Source organism: Diadema antillarum, unplaced genomic scaffold (assembly GCF_040938485.1).
Source record: "Diadema antillarum isolate AM-2024a unplaced genomic scaffold, OU_Dant_1.0 seq00000098_RagTag, whole genome shotgun sequence".
Taxonomy (NCBI): Eukaryota; Metazoa; Echinodermata; class Echinoidea; order Diadematoida; family Diadematidae; genus Diadema; species Diadema antillarum.
Window position 1 is genome coordinate 634,995 of NW_027271187.1, and position 17,429 is coordinate 652,423.

At 38.5% G+C, this 17,429-nt stretch overlaps 1 protein-coding gene across 1 annotated transcript in view; it reads right to left on the reverse strand.

Annotated features, from left to right (window-relative positions):
- LOC139726772 (uncharacterized) overlaps positions 1 to 17,209 on the reverse strand; it is a 41,567-nt gene extending 24,358 nt beyond the window's left edge. Inside the window, exons 1-4 of the mRNA XM_071637763.1 lie at positions 17,098 to 17,209; positions 15,484 to 15,516; positions 14,917 to 14,970; positions 13,524 to 13,603 (exon numbers count right to left, since the gene is read on the reverse strand). Coding sequence (XP_071493864.1) covers positions 13,524 to 13,603; positions 14,917 to 14,970; positions 15,484 to 15,516; positions 17,098 to 17,197 — 267 coding nt within the window. The 5' untranslated portion in view covers positions 17,198 to 17,209. The remainder of the gene's footprint in view (positions 1 to 13,523; positions 13,604 to 14,916; positions 14,971 to 15,483; positions 15,517 to 17,097) is intronic.
- Positions 17,210 to 17,429: the final 220 nt, after the last annotated feature.

Consider the following 17,429-nt stretch of genomic DNA (forward strand, 5'->3'; position numbering starts at 1 on the left):
GAGTTTTGTGCATTATTCAAATTTTAGATAACGGTTGACTTCTAAATTTCGAAGCAGTGGCCTAAGCAAGTCCCCTGAGGTTCATATTTAATGTTTTGCTGCATTTTGGGAGGTCTGTAAAAGGTATCCCCTACCTTTAAACAAAGGTGTGACAGTTGTGTTTACTGCACAGTGCACTCCACGAGGTACGGTAGAGCAGAGTTAACTCTTTACGTGCTATGGAAGAAACCCCCTGTGTGCCACATATGTATTCTGAGACACCAATGCAGTCATACTTTGGGAAAACATTCTTGTTTTTCAATCTTTGTAACTTGTATAAATTTATGTTAAGCTGGACATGGAGTGAGCAAAGTTGTTAACAAATGACAAGTTTTGATTTGATGTAATTTGTATGACAAATCTATGATTGTTTTTCTTTCAATGACCAATAGCTACGTAATTGTAAAGGCACGACTTTTGCACACAAAACAGTGACAGAAAATAAGAATTTACACGTAAATCAAGCAGGGAACCCCGCTTGCTAGTCAATTACCACTTAAAATGCAAGGTATGTGTCAGAAGAACGGAATCGCAAGAAATGCTTTCATTGTACTGTGGCATTTGGCAATTTATCGATTGGATTGGGCAGGTTTGTGCGTTTGAGCAGAATATGCCAAGTTGGAACGCCGTCGACTGAGTCGGGCGTGCGAACGTGGCACATAAAGAGTTAAAGGCATAATTTACTAGTACACCATTTGCAGGTGAAACAAACCCCCAGCATTACTGCTTCAAAATAGTTCTAGGTCCCTAACAAAAAAGTTAGGGATAGAAACAACCAATGTAAAAATTTGAATTAGTATTGTATTTATAATCAATCCTAAGTATTGTTAAATATACAAAATGTGAACAACAAAAATGTTTCAAGACTAAACCGTCTACAGTTATCGTTTACTGAGAAAAATAGTGATATCCCCTTATATCTTAGGTTTGAGTGCAAAAATTTTATGTGGAAGGATGTTTTGTGACACAATTGATCTACACATACGCACAGGTTGCATATGCATCAAAAGTGGTATCTTGAAAATTCCAAAAATCACTGCTCCCAAAGGTGAACAGGATTAAAGCAGAATTAAAACAAAAGCACTCATGACGACTGAAATGTAAGCAAAAGCTACCACAATTACACTATATGAAGTTCCTTATAATGGGCAAAAATAATGAAAAGAAACATATTCCCATTTACACCAAAAATTGTGTGTATCTTGAATTCAGACTAGTAAACAGGCAATATTGACAGCATTTAGACCATATTAAATGCCTTACTCTAAGATTCCTGGAGTTTCTAGGCCTCTGATTGGTGAAGGTACATCAATCATTAGTTTGCTATATTGCCTGGCAGTGAGCTAGTGGGTGTGTGAATGATATCTTGCCAGCATATCTATATTTATGTATTGTGAAATTATACTTTAGGTAATTTCCTTGACTGCTAATATGACAAGGCCATTTCAATGCCCTAATTCAGCAGAAATATCTTAAATTATGTGGGATGCAGTATATAAAAAAAATACTGACTGCTTTCTTTCAGGGCATGCTAAAAGTACTGCATCCACCAAATATTTTGCAAGGTTTTTATTTTCACAAATTTGGCGAGTTAGTTGCTATTTGTAAATTTAAAGACACACAAACTTATTGACTCTGATCCCGATATATGAATGTGACGTGCATGCATACATTTTTCCGTTCACTGTACTTCACTCCACGATCACAAATTTAACTACTTACGAAATCGTCGGGGAGACCCGATTCGCGAAAAATTAGACTCACTAAATATATGGCTACTATATACAATATTTGCCTTCTCTGAGCAAATAATTTTAACCATGCCCCTTGAAGCAATAGATAGATTTGTATAATGGCACAGACACTCGCTATTCGATGCTCTATCAAATATACGTACACTATAGGTCTATATGTTGCCCATATGCCCTACTGCTTTTATCTTTATTACACTGTTAATCATATAGAAATAGTTACACATGTATACAAAAGTATGAAATCTGAAGGGGCATTGGAAGCCTGTTTGGATTTGTGACACATATGTCATATGCTGTAAAATATCCCTGGTATTGAGACAAGATGCAATGTACAAGGGCGTACGGTACATATGTAGCATGAGATACAGCATTCGTCATTCATGATTGCATGACTTCAATAGTTTTAGAACAGTTTTGTCATGAGCGGACGCACACGAGGTTGACATGAACACACGAAAAAAGGGCGTTTACGGAGTTCATTTGTGAAAATGAAATTGACGAACAGTGAACAGCAAGCATATTTGGGTTATCTCTTTAATAGGCACTCTTCTGTGCCACAAAAGTTGATTTTCAGGGTATTGATACACTTTACCTGAACAAAGCTCAGAGGGGAGTCTTTGTCATTCTGCCCTACTTTGGCAAAAGGACGCAAGTGACAATGGGTACAAATGCTACAAATGAAGAAAATGTTTTTGTGTAGGCCCTTCAACATGGAAATTTGTGATGAGAAATAATGCTAATATTCATGCAAGTCATATGGTGATGTATTTATGACAATTTAAGGAATTTTGATAATCTCAATGAAAATAGTGATTTTGTAACTTGCTGCCTTTTGCCAAAGTATTTCATGCAATTTTGTGCGCTTGCTTCCATTTGCCACCCAAAAATCTCAGAAATGGGTCAAAATTGTAACTTTTGGACTTTTTCAGTTAGATAGAGCATACTTCAAATATGCCAATACAATAAAAAAAAAAGTAAATATCCATAAAAAATGTCACTTGCTTCCTTATGCCAAAGTAGGGCAGCATTGATACTGTAACATATCTTATTCCATCATCCATACCCCAATTAAGATATAGATCAGCATGCTCTGTTTATGTGAGTGAATGATTCAGTGGTATTAAGTACATGCTGTTGTCCTTCTACCCACTTCTGTATACTTCTCTCCCTTTCCCTCTCTCCCTCTCTACCATCCCCCCCCCCCCCCCCCCCCCCCCCCCCCCCCCCCCCCCCCCCCCCCCCCGTGTTTATGCATATTCATCAAGGGAGGGCACATGCTGGCACACATGAGTGAATACATATTGCACATCACCAGTGGTCAGTCTTGTGGTGTACTGTTTAGACATGTAAAGTAAACATGATTACGTGTGAATGTGCATGCAGACATACACATATGCAGAGTCACCTCCCTATTATTCATCAGATGTGAATGTGTACTTATGAATGTACAGTATGTGGGTGTGCACGTATATATTGTATGTGCATTGTATGTGTGTATGTACTATTTATGATGAAAGGGTGTATCTATGTATGTATACATTTATGTGTGTATATACTTCATAAGTATAATGTTTGTATCTATGCATGTGTGTTTTACAGATTTTCAATAAATGTACAAGTATGTCTTCCTGTTGCTGGTGTACATGACATGATTCAACATATTTTAGCATATCCGTTACATACAGAATTTTCATTTGATGTAAATTGAACTATGATTGCAATTGTTTTATGCTCGTATTGACCTTTGCATGATTCTGAACAATTGATTTAAATAAAGTCCCTCAGTTTGAGGACAAAAAAAAAACAACAACAAAAAACATATTTTATGTTTGTTTGGCATCATGATAGTAGAATGTGGCACAAGGGCAGCCATTCACGTATCGGGCCCATTTGTGGAGTGTGAACGAGTAAAAATAGGAACATAATTTACCAAAGTGCACTGCACTTTTCTTTCCACAGATGGATTTCAAGGAATCCCGTCACTTTTGAATGACTAGAGAGAGGCCAACCTTCCATCGTCGTCATGGAGAGATAGAGAGAGAGCCACCGACTGAGGCCTATACACTCACGCAAAAGTGATATCATTTCTGTTGTTACGAAACCAAGGACTTTTTACTCCACTGTCTTTGTTTTCAAAAGTTTTCATTTGTAAGCCTAGAATGCTATTTGTAAGCCTAGAATGCTGTGTCATATCAAACATGATGAATAATATTTGTAGAGGTCACATCAATGTGTTTGAAACTAAATATAAGTGGCAAAAGTAGAAAAGACACAAAACCTCACAATGGTATACCTACAATTGTATATACATGTACTGTGTGTGTGCATGTTTGTTTGTGTGTGTGTGTGCATGTGTGTGTGTGTGTGTGTGTGTACTGAAAAACAAAAAAGTGCATTTCACAGTTCACCATGGTAATGAATATATTTCAATTAGGTAAAAGTCTAGAATTCTTATCCCGTCTTCATCAACACATTACACACTCAATTCAACAATATTCCCTCTAAAGAACAAATAACTGGACTGATTTGTAAACTTGCCTCAAAACATTTATCTTTATAATCATAAATATTTGTTGCTGCCATGGGGGGGGGGGGGGGGGGTATTTCAAGTGTATCTGCAATGTACCAGAGATGTATTCTTGTTTTTTGGTGGAATGACACCAAATTAACTGTGAAAAAGAAAACTGTCAAAAATGATATAGATGTAGGCCTAAATGCATTCAGAGTATTACCAGAGCTCCGGTTGTGATGCTAGTAGATCAACAACAAATATGTATACACTAAATTGTGAGAAATGCTGCATCATATACGAGTGTAGGAATGTTCATTCATGAAAACAATAACAATAAACACTTTGATGATCACAGTTCCAATATGTTGACATACATCTGCAGTAAACTTCTCCAAAGTTGCTGTCATGCAAGTCAACTCCATGGGAAATTTTCTACCTGTGTTTCTTCATAATATGATTTACAGTGTGTACAAGTCAACAGACACGTAGCATGTGTTGACATGACTTCTTGGTCAAAAATTGGGGAAATCCCAGCAACAGCTGTTGCTCTTCCTGCAGCCTGCAAATCAAATTGTCAACGTGTTGGGGATATTCTACAAAATCACCTTACTCCCCCTCTTTAGCAATACCAGCAATATTCATCACGATTAAGTAATTGTGACTGGTTGCATAATATACTAATGGAATGTCGGGGGAGAGGTGTCACCATGAATGATTATGCATGCAGGATGATCAATATATGTATTACTGTAAAAGTGGAAATTTTCGAGGTGTTCAAATTTTCGCGCATTTCGCCCAACCAGAAACTAGCGCGAAAATAAAAGCACGTGAATATTTTTGCTTGCCATATGTGCCTGTGCGTGATGTCTTGATTCCGCGGAATTAAAAACACGCGAAACTCTTCCGACCCGGCCAAGCGCGAAAAATTAGTCACGCGAAAAATATCCACTTTTACAATATCTGCAAAGATTTGTGGTTAAAGTTGTCTTTCAGTTTGCTCCAAAGGCCTCAAAAAGTCACAAATTAAAGGGTGTACAAGATTCAATGATGCTAAACTCCAAGAGTTCACAACATTAATGGTCAATAATAAAGACAAGAAGTGGTCGCTATAGACAGGTGGTTGCTATGACAGGTTTGACTGTATTTGTATATTTTGTGGCATTGGCAAAACCACATCTAATCTATTTCTTTGTTATCTTCTTCATTAATCTGAACAAATTTCCACTTTAATCTGAAATTTAATCAATATTTCTATCTAGGTGCTGTATCTGGAAACATCTATAGGCAATCATAGAGGGCCACAAATCTTGGTGTCTAGCTTTCTAAATCACTTCCATTTATTGATGTCTGATACCTCTCTCTCTCTCTCTCTCTCTGTTATCAATGCATTTAGATTGGTCATCCAAAGCATCCATTTCCTTCCTATGTCCCTCTTTCCCTAACCATTTCCTGTCACTAGTACCATTCTCATTGCATTCAAAATAATGTATTATTTCGTAGTAATCAGGATTGCGACCCAAATTTCAGAATGTTTACAGTGAAAACAGAAATGATGCACTATTTCATGCGATTTGCGTCGCAATCCAAATCACAATACTCTGTGCGATTTGTGTAAAAAGACGCGAAACTGTGTAGTAAGAACGGAGACCGCAAAAAATTCCGAAATTTTATATCCCACAATGCACTGCTCCTTGCTATTTTCACCAGGTGTGGTGCACCGTGGTATACTGAATTCATCTAGTAACGTAGACTTGAGAGCATATCATTCAAAACATGTGCAGGTCAGTTCTTTGCAAATAATCACAACCCCAAAACTTTCAAAATTTCTGCAATGAGAATGGCACTATTGCCGGATTTTCCAGCCCATCTATTCTAGTCACATTCCATAAAAGTCTCATTTGCCTTGTTCTGGGGCCTGTTTCATAAAACTTGTCATCAGTGACAAGTTGTCATAGATGTGACAAGCTACTGAAATCCTTGCATCTGATTGGCTGAGAGCAAATTTGTCATAGAAATGTGACAGTTGTCACTGATAACGAGTTTTATGAAACGGGCCCCTGATCTCAGTTTTCTCTCCCCACTCCAGCTCTTCAAATAATGGACCATTTTCACAACATGTTAATTTTCAGATGACATTTTTTTCCTCAAATTAACTACAGTTGAACCTCTCGTATCCGGAAAAGTCGGGACCAGGGCTCATCCGGATAAGGGATTTGGCCGGATACGGGAGACTCAATGCTTTATACATGTATATATATACATACACATGTACTGATGTAGCCCATTGTAGTACATGTAGTAATGTGTATACTGCAACCTTTCCATTGTTACACTCAGTAACAGACCCCAAAATAGAGGTTCGTGTTTGCAAGAATGAAATTATTTTCTTTTATAAATTCTTGGGATGATTTACCTAAATAATTATTAAGAAATGTATCAAGTATATGTAATTCATGTGTGTTTGTGTAGGAGTTCTCAAGGAGTTGGGAATCCCCCTTTCCTCCAGTAATTATTTAAAAAAAAAATCACGGCGAGATTGCGTCCGTATAATAGAGAGATCCGGATAAAGGGAGGCCGGATAAGAGAGGTTCAACTGTATTTGCAAAAATGGTCCATTACGTACCTGGGATGATATCTTCTTTTGAAAACCAAGTCACCATCCCAGACTGATAAGATCTGAATTGAGGCTATTGATGCAGGATCTACTTCTACAAAGTCAATCCAACCCCATCATCACACATCAAGTATGTCCAGTATCAGTGTGAGGTATCTACCATCTCATGTTAAAATCACAAATTTCTCTACCCACATCATCTGTTCAGACTGCAAGTTTTCATAATGACAAACACCGCGCCAATCCAAAACTTGTACCCTCAATCAAGTCATCTTCTCAAAGTCTCCAGCGTGCCTTTACACTTTAGACAGACCTCTGTATCGGTGGCTACCTGCAGTATACCTACTGTATAATAAATTATGTGATGAGTTTGAGAAGAATTTTACCACGGATGAAATTGGAAAGAGCAGGGTATGTACTGCAGTAAATGGCTTTAGTGAGACTGAGTAAGTGGGCGAGTGGGGGGGGGGGGGGGGGAGGGGGGGGTAACAATGATAGGGACAAACAGTTAATATTTCTGCTCCTAGGTCATCTGATGTAGAGGGGTATAGTCTTACAAATCGTTCAAAATATGCATTTGTTCCTTTTGAGACCTCATGAGTAAAAAAAAAAAAAGAAAAAAAATTACCTGATGTAGACATACATGTATCACAGTTCATCACAAAATGAGTGAAGGGTCATTTTAAACATCTTAAAGAAAGTCCATCACCAAAACAAAACTCTTCCAGTGATAACTTCACTTGTTACATACAAGGAATATTCTTGAAGTCATGATTAAGCATATCCCCTATTTTCTTCTTATTTTCTTTGCGCTTTCAGCAGCTTTAATTGCAACTATCTCAAATTAACAAAAATGGAGTTAGTTCATTTTTAAAGCAAACTTTTTATATACTCAACGAATTTCAATACAGAACAAACTGACAATGATTTCCAAACATTTATCAATTCGCCCTAAATATTTCACAACCTAAAACATGTGCATCGGAGTCTCAAAGTCCTGTGGAAATCTACAAGACACTTTCACTTATTTCAGAATAACTTGATCCCTTGAATTGAAGCTCTGCGCTACACTTTAGTTACGTTCAGACGGGAGCCCTTAACCTCGAAGTTAGGAAACTTCGAGGTTAGAGCTTGTAGTTAGGGACCATGAAGACGCACTCGTAGTTAGCAAACCTCGAGGTTTGCTCGATGTTTCGAGCCACGAGAAATCTTATGGTTAGCGCTCTAACCACGAGCCGCGGGGGGTCCCCACTCGTAGTTAAGCACCGTGTGGACACAAAAAACAACGAACTCGAAGTTAAGAGTGACCTCGCCGTAAACTCCAGCCCCCACAATTTCCCTCTGCTTCCGGGTCAACCTCCCAAACGTACACCACAAATACACTACACGTGAAAAACCTATGACGCATGACACAACAACATCATCTTTTCTTCCCATGCGCTTGATCTCTGAAACTGAACACGTCAAACTCGCTACGGTATTCTATATTCTTCTCCGACGCTAAAAAAAAATGTTTTCGATGAATATCTTCATAAAGGCATAAAGTCATCAGTGCAGTGCTATCTCTGCATACATATTACCATGACAGAGAAAAAGAGTACCTGTAAGCGAGTCCGACAGGGTTGGACTAAAGAATAAATAGACGCCTTGTTGCAGTGTGGGCTGAAACTTCCAGTTTTGTGGTTTTAACATCGAGTGGGACCCACTCGTAGTTACGGGGGGCAGAAGCTATAACTTCGAGGTTTTGTAACCTCGAGGTTAAGATTCGTCGTGTGGACACACGTCGTAGTTAGGGGGCAAGAGCTAAACCTCGAGGTTAGGGCCTGCCGTCTGAACGTAACTTTTGACAGTATGGTTGATCTCTTTTCACCATGTGCTGTGTAATCATAAAGACAATCAACAATGGTCACACCAGCCTTATTAGCACAACAGGCCAGCCCACTGAAACATACAACAATGTGCCTTCTTCCAACAGGAAGACCATGGGGACACAATAGGTATGAATGAGATCAGGTGAGCTCTATTAATTGGCAATTAGATCCCAGAAATCTGTGCCAAGCGCTGAAAACAGCACTTGCATGAACATGTTATTCGGTATTAGCCAAAAAAGCACACAATACATAATATTTTGTATTTCTTTTTTAAAATCTGAAATGAAATTGCAACATAACATATTGTGACTACTTTTAAGCTCTAATAGTGATTTGCATGAGCAACCAATCAAAACACGGTAAGCAGTAAACGTACGCATGTGACGTCACCAGTCTCCCTAAAAGATACGGCCCTGTTATGCTCGGGAGCATATAAAATCGAAAGATGTTTTAGCATATATGGATATGGCTAAGCTGTCATCTCATCATATGATGAAGGCAGTGACTGAAATTGGTTCTTAGCAAAGATGTAGTTGACATGAAGGTGGAATTGTCCTTTAACCCTATTCTAACTGGGGGGGGGGGGTCAAATTGACTCCCCCCTCGACGTTTCGAGCCACGATTCCGCAACGCCCCACAATTTGCCGCGTCGTTTCATGACTTTTTTCATTGAAGTCTCCCACATATTTTGAGACCAAATTTGCAACGTCAGGGTACACCATTCTGAAGTTACGCAATGTTTTGCATATGCATGTCGACCCGAAAACCGCTCAAATTCATGATTTCGTGTGCAAATCCAATGCAAACTTTATTTTTTTGTTTAATTGATATAAATTAGATTATTTCAACTTTTAACCATTGATATAAATCAATTCTAATGTAGATAAGCTTGAAAAAGTGCCTCCAACAAATTTTGGCAAAAAACAATAGAAAACAAAAGATCAAAAAAACAATAAAATACATAAGATATTAAAAAAAAAACAAAAACAAAAGAACCTGATTTTGATTGCGCTATTTTTTTGCAAGAAAATTGTTTGATGTGTCTTGAGGAACTCTGACACAAAAATTTAGCAATCCTTCAGTCTTTTTGATGGAGTTATAGGTGAAAATATGATTTCATGCATTAATTTGCATAATTAATTTATTAAAAAAATATGAAATCAACATTTTTCTATTGTATGACCATGTAATCTTGTAGTTGACATCCGGCTCTATGTTCAGGCAAAATTTTGCAGCGATCGCGTGATCGGCGGCCGAGATCTGAAGGGGGGGTCAAATTGACCCCCCCAGTAAAAACTTGGTCTCAAATAGCCCAGTTAGAATAGGGTTAAACTAAGGGCTGACATTATAGCTCTAGGAAATACTCAGAACCATAGGTTGTTATTCTTTTAAACAGATAGTAAAGGAGACAGCTAACTAATCATTCTAAAATGCACTATAGTGATAACTGACCTTTCCATGCACAATCATGCTCGGCAGCTGTTCATATGTAAACACCACCTTTGTGGCTGACTGATTGTTTATTCTATCCTATCGCAGTGGTGACTCGCTTCCAGAGGAATGCAGGGTTTCCCCCCCCCCCCTTAAGTTTGGCTGTGACCCATTTTCTAAAGAACAAAGGTACCAACTTCCTATGTTGCCATTTATCAACATTGGGGCCAATACCGGAGTCTCGCACAATAGATGCAAAAAGACAATAGAGTGACCCAGATGTCATCTTTATCTAGAAAGTTCATGCTAATGACAAGAACACAAAGTCCCTCTGGAAGTGGGAAATCTCTTTATCTGTTTTCAACGACAAAGAAAGAAAAAAAATGATGGGAAATAACAAGGAAAAACATGACAAGCACGAGAAAGAAGTGAAGGATTGGAAAAGAAAGCAACTAAAGGAGGCCATGACATTCCGGCCTGAAATAGATAGGAAGGTTTCAGTACCAGTATTCTAGTTTTTGATGAGGTATTTGGAAGGAAGACTGTTTTGCCTTCTAAAAAGAAGCACAAGCATTCACCTCAAAGAACCAGCAGCGCAGAGAAGTATGGGCAGTGCGATTGAATTCTCGGTATCACCAATGCGCAGAAAACTTCTGCACACGCTGAAGAGCCCTGTCACAGATGCACTGTGGGATTCTTCGGTGCCATTGTTGCTTCCGGTTGTCTTGCGAGCGTCCCAGTTCCCATACGATTCAATGGAGTTATTTGCCTGCTTTTCCGTTGTTACTCCTTTTTTTCTTGGCTATAATTCAGCTTTAAAACAGTTGAAAGTTTCTAAATTTTATTGATTTGCGGTCACTAGAGTCATGGCTCACAACGCCAAGGCTTCAATGTGCTGGTCACATGATGGAAAGCGAAGAAATCTTCAACAAAAAATATCTCTGGATAAAGAGAGAACGTGACCCGAGTGCATATGCAGCCAAATCCAGGGCAAGTTTGTCCCCTGAGCTATCCCATAATGCATCTAAAACGCTGCTCAGCACACGGAACCTGGTTATTGGCAATACCGAGAATTGATCCTCATTCGCTGCCCACCAGGGTACACTTGAAAACTACAAAGAGCGCCCATCAGCGAATATACGAGTGCATTGAAGCGTACATTCATTGGCAATGGTCAGCTCCAGTCGAGATTTTTCGGCTGTGTGTGTACTTACATTATACAAAGAGAGATATCAGTAAACACTGTACCCAAGCTGTACCCGATTTGTTACGGGGATTCTCTAATATATCGCAGCCAGGCAAGCCCTAACAGCCCATGGTATCCCCCATCTTCAATAGAAATGCATGGTAGAGATACAACTATGTGAATAAAGCATCATCACATTATGAAAAGTGGATTAGGAGCTTTAGCTCACAGAAGGAAAAACATTGAAGATGACATGACCAAGCTGTACGAAGTGGGACATCTGAAGTACATACTATATCAAAGAAGTCATTCATTTGATAGGAGATCATGGTATACATATGAGTGCAATGGACAGAATATTTCGCGAGGTGATAGATGAAATCATCCATTCAATGAGGCGCAGCCAAATTGAATCTGTATATAGATCAATAAATTCACTTTCATAGAATGAAACATTCTGTCAATTGCACGAATTAAAAATATTTATTTTTTTTAAAATAACACATAAAAATAGATCCTTGTCATTTGATGTTTTATGGATTTAGAAAAAAAGAGAGAGAATGTACGAAATCTGAGATCGAGAGTGCTGAGCACTACATACTAGCACACTGTCCATTAATATGCTTGATGGTATGCACACTACAAACGCTAGTGTTTTACACACACACTTCAGGCTCTACGCATGCATGCAATTGGAGCAAATCACATTATAGATCCAAGACTGCACAGTAAACGGAGCCATAATTACATGAATGATGGCACAATAGTAAAATGGGACAAATTATAAATATCAAACAGCCAATCAAATGGCAATGATCTATTTAGGTGTTGTATAAAAGTTTCTACTCTTTGGAATAGATGAAATGCAAAGTGTTTGAATTGCAGTGGATCTCAAAAATAAAACACATATCATTCTGGCTCAAGATCAAGATCATCTTCGTCTTAGTACAGTCACCTGTGCCTGGGTGGAAACATCGTACAATCACACTAGCAGCTGTATTGTGAACAGAGGGTCTCAAATGGACTATTTAGAGTCGCAGGTTTTTTGAGGGAATTCCCTTTCGCTATATTCTAGCCCAGTTGTCACAGAAAATTTGGCACATGCATCCTAGAAAAGATGAAGCCCATCAAGGGACCGCTGCGGGTTATGTTTTGAGGTCAAACAGGTGTTAAACAGCCATGGCTACTCCCCCATCCCCTCCATACACACATACACACACACACACACACACACACACAATGAAATAATGATAACAATATCTCTTGTCAATGGTAACAGTTCAATGAGTGGTTGGAGGCAATATTTCATTCAACTGAGAAAAGTAGCAATCTTATAGCAAACACACACACAAAGCAAATATTGTGAAAACAGGGAAGAAAACACTATACAGAATCATAACCACTTGGTAATTATCCCATTGAAGACTAATCCTGTGCATACTTAGTAGGTTTCTACAGGAAACGTATGTTATAGCAAAATCAGCTCGCTCTTGATGGGTTAAGTCCTGGGATATAAAGTCCCATGTAAACCAAAGCACATTTCTCAGATACAGCAAGAGGTAAATCACAATGAAACACTTAACCTTATTCAAAGACTCCTTCCGCAAAGAAAACACAGCAACCCATTGTAAATTGAAAAATTCTCTTGCCGAGGTATAAACAATCATTTCAATTAATTTGTGTTTCATCATCAGTAGCTGTCAAGCCTTCCTCCCCTAGACAAAGTTCAATATTGCAAAACTATTTTTGTAATAAATATAATGACCTATTGTTTAGAAGTTTTGATTGATTGTAATCTGAAAAGACAGGAAAAAAAATAGAGGCAATCCAGCCTTCCTGATATAAAATCAATGCAAAGAATATAGGATGTGGTCACTAGAGGGCAGTATTTCAGAAAAATTTGCTGGCTCCCATGAAAGAGGATTTCTTTCTTCCCTCCACAAGACTCCCCAAAGCAACATAAAATATCTAATCTTAACTTCATAACAAAGTTCCTTAACCTTATTGCTATCAAATTGATAGCAATTTTTTCACACTGATTTTTGCAAGCATTGTAAAAATATAATTTCAAAAACAATTAATTTCGGGTGGGTGAGTGGGACTTTTAAGTATTCACCTGGAGAATGAAGTCAGCTCCAACTTTGTATGGCCTCAGGTCATCACTCCCTATGTACATGTAGCGTTCATCAGCCCCTCCTGCACACATTGATGTAACATTGGGGAATATTAAATGGTCTATACACATAAATACCGGTTGGTGATTGGCCACAATGTAATCACATGACTAATGCACTGAGGATTGAAAATTGTTTCGTATCGTGAGAAGTGATAGGTTTTGTGGCAACTTAACGCCCTTATCATTCTCAACCGACGATATGTGACCCGCTACAACAAAAGGATCCGAAAGTTGGGGGAGGTCGAATTTCTGAAAATGACATGAAATTATTCCCTTACTCTTCCACTTTAATTTCATATACAACACGACTCATAAAAGTACTCGGTTGCTGAGATATCAATGATTTTATGAGAGCATGTTGGGTGGTTAGGAAATCAGTGTTGAAAGAAAACCACCTTCAAAGTTTTCTTCGCGACGCAATCATGATCAAGGGGAGGTAAGACAGTTTCCACCTCTTATAGAAGGTATGCTCCTAGTGACCTCTGCAATGTTCATTCTAAGCTTAGTGCCAGCAGTCTACAAATTATAACTCTCAAAAGGAAATATCTGTATACTGTAAAATCAGAAACTTTCGTAGCATGAAACTTTTACAAAATGGGGGTCGATGGCCCTTCTCGCAGCATGACACTTTTGTGAACAGGTGACTGGCAGTAAATGTAAAGTGTAGGGGAAAAAAACAACCTTTGGGGTGCATTTTATTTTTGTGGATATTTTTCACAATTTTATGCACACCAAATTTCTGTTTTTTACAGGATTTGGTGTCATCACTGTATACCTTTCACGTTTGTTCGTTCTGGGAGAATAATATTTCACCAGCGGCATGACCTTCCACAAATTGGCATCTCTGGCAAGAGCCCTCAATAATTTTGGATTAATCTCAAAAATACCTCTAACTCAAGAGTGAGCGTGGAGGAATAATTAAAGCTTTTCCTTTATTTTCAAGACCAAAGCCATTAAAATGGTTTTTGCCCCAACTCTTGGTAGCTGGTAGTTACTCAGTAAAGTCCTGTGAATTTTGGGATAACGAAGCAAGTACTCACTCAGCACGATAATGTGGAGTATCATAATTTGCAAACCAGCCTAAACAATTCATTGGCAATAACTGCACACCCTTTCTATCTCAACATTTTTGGCATAAGATCTACATCTATGGTGTGGAATAATTGACCACTTATGATTATGATTAAAGATCCATAAGTTAACATAACTACCATATATGTTATACAATTGATAATACAACTGCTGTGATATGCTGTGAAAACAAAAATACCCCCCCCCCCTATCTCTGTTTTGTGGTGAAAGGTTACAAAAGGTTTATTTTACAGAATCTCACCTTCCTTCAAGCTGTCAACGTACGCAGTGTACACAGTCTCACTGCTTTGATTTTCTGTAAGACAAGCACAAATGTATCTTATGATTAAAATAAAAATTTTTCAATAATATTTCACTATGCATTGGAAGTTGTTAATACAGATAATACACTTCAATATGAATGAGAAATAGTCTTAGCATTTATCATTTAAGGTAGAATAGAAGCATAATGGCTATCTGTGTATCATATTATAGCTTAACACAATGACAACTATGCCAGGACATATCTTCTCATTTGTTCCCTGTCCAAAAAGAATTTCTAATCACATCTGCATTTACGTTTGGGTTTTTTTTTTTTTACACCAAGAAATACAATGGGTGTCAATTAAAACGTACAGTCAACTCTGCATGAGTAAATCTTGACGGGGTCATGGAAAACTCATCAACTAGGCGATATTCGACTTCTGCTTGTACAGCAACTCTACATAATATTAATGGTTTGTTCGTCAGTTTTTGTTTGTTTTAGGTGTTTTTATTTGTTTTCACCATTCTAACACAGCACTTTTCACACTCTCAGCAAATCACTTACTGAATGTTAGCTCCAGCGTGCAGCAGGCGTTGCCTGAAAGAAGAAAGAAAGAAAGTTAGCATGTATTACTGCTGAAAATGTTGGTGGAACCCACAAAACTGTGTTGTGAGCTAGTACCAATCATTCTATGATGCTGTAGAAAGGGCACATATATTTGAATTCTGACTCTTCATGGTTTCGTTTGGTTTGATTTATTATGCTAAGCTTGTCAAGTTTATTACCCACGCCGATGAAAATCGGCAGGGGGTTATGTAAAGGGTTCCGTATGTTTGTTTGTTTGTTTGTTTGTTTGTTTGTTTGTTTGTTTGTGTACAAGATAACAAGAGAACGGGTAAATGGATTTGCACGAAATGTTATGGGGATGTTTGGATAATGGCAGGAAAGAATCGATTAGATTTTGGTGATAATCGGTTGACCCTTGCAAATTCTGTGTGACCTTGAAGTTTTGACCCCATGGTATAGTGACCACTCCGAAAATTTCCCGTTTCTCACTTTGCGATTTTCCGCTACCATACGAAAACATTAACTCCCAAACGATCCGACTTCGCTGCTCAAATGTTCGTAAGAATTCCGAAATTTACGTTTAGGCCTATTTGAGGGACTATGTCCTTCTAGATTTATGAAAGTTCGTTCTCCGTCATCACAAACTGGCCCGTATTTTGATGATTTTTCAAATTAACATTGATTGTTTTTTTCGTTGGAGGAGCATTTGCTCGGTCGCAGTCACACTGCACGATATGCGTGCTCAATGTCAACGCGTGTGCAAGGCCGCTGAAAATGCATCGCGCTCTACACTGTTGGTGCAAAATTGCATCGGGGACGTTGCCGCGCTCGTTGGTGGCCGAATACTGGTGCAGTAGACATTTGCATTCAACCCTTGCATTGAATAATTCCCGTAGACACTAATCATAGGGGTAATTGCCTAGGGGGTACGTAAATTTTGTTTTTCTTTTGCGCTTTTGTGGATACCATCAAAGATCGTACACTCATACGACCTTTGATATCATCACACTCTCGGCTTGCTATAATCAAAATATCCCGTAAGAAAACGGCGTATTTCTCGATTTTTAGCGCTTTTTCCGCGACCCGTCGCGTAGACAATACTCTTAAAACTGGACTTAATTTGCGCGCGCTTGGAAAAGTTCCGATTCTGCACTTTTGACGGTGGAATTTGGGATTTTCGATGGATTTTTGGAGGAGACTTAAGGACTTTCCTGTACGTGAATGAGTGTTAATACCGTATGTGTAATGATGTGATTTGCGTGTGACGTGACTGTAGAACCAAAGATCGTACACTTCAGTGTACGATCTTTGGTAGAACTCACTAGCTGGTGATAAAGGACACTGGCAATTAAGTGGCCGAATTCTGGTAGATGACCGAATGCACATTATGTTTACCCCGACTTTGTACTTAGGCGTGGGTCTGCCGCCTTTGACGGCCCCTCTCTAGTTATACATGTGGACATTCAGTTAACATTCTATACCAAGGCCATGAAAGCAAAGGAAAACAATAATAAATTTAACAAATGTGATTTTAGATTTGATTTGAAAGTTTCCATAGGTGGAATATCTCGTATGGATATGGGGGAACAGACTGTTGAGTGTTAGACATACCACAAGTCCCGCAGTCGATTCTGTCACAGTCTGGGGGCTGGCAAGCTAGGACCATCCCAAGTCCTAGTCCTACGATGGTCAGGGGCAACAACAGCTTCATTGTAAATGAAAGTTTCTAATAGGAAGAGAGAATCAGAGGAATGAAGTCAAGGTTTGTGATAACCTGCTCAGAAGATCTGAATGTTACACAATATGTTGAATGACAATTTAGAAAAAACAACATCAATACAGGTCAAGTAATGTTTTCCTCGGTGGCATTTTTCGCTTGTTTCTTTGTCTTGCGTTTTGTATTGGTTCTCCTGTTTCCATCTCACAAGTAATACAAGAGATGA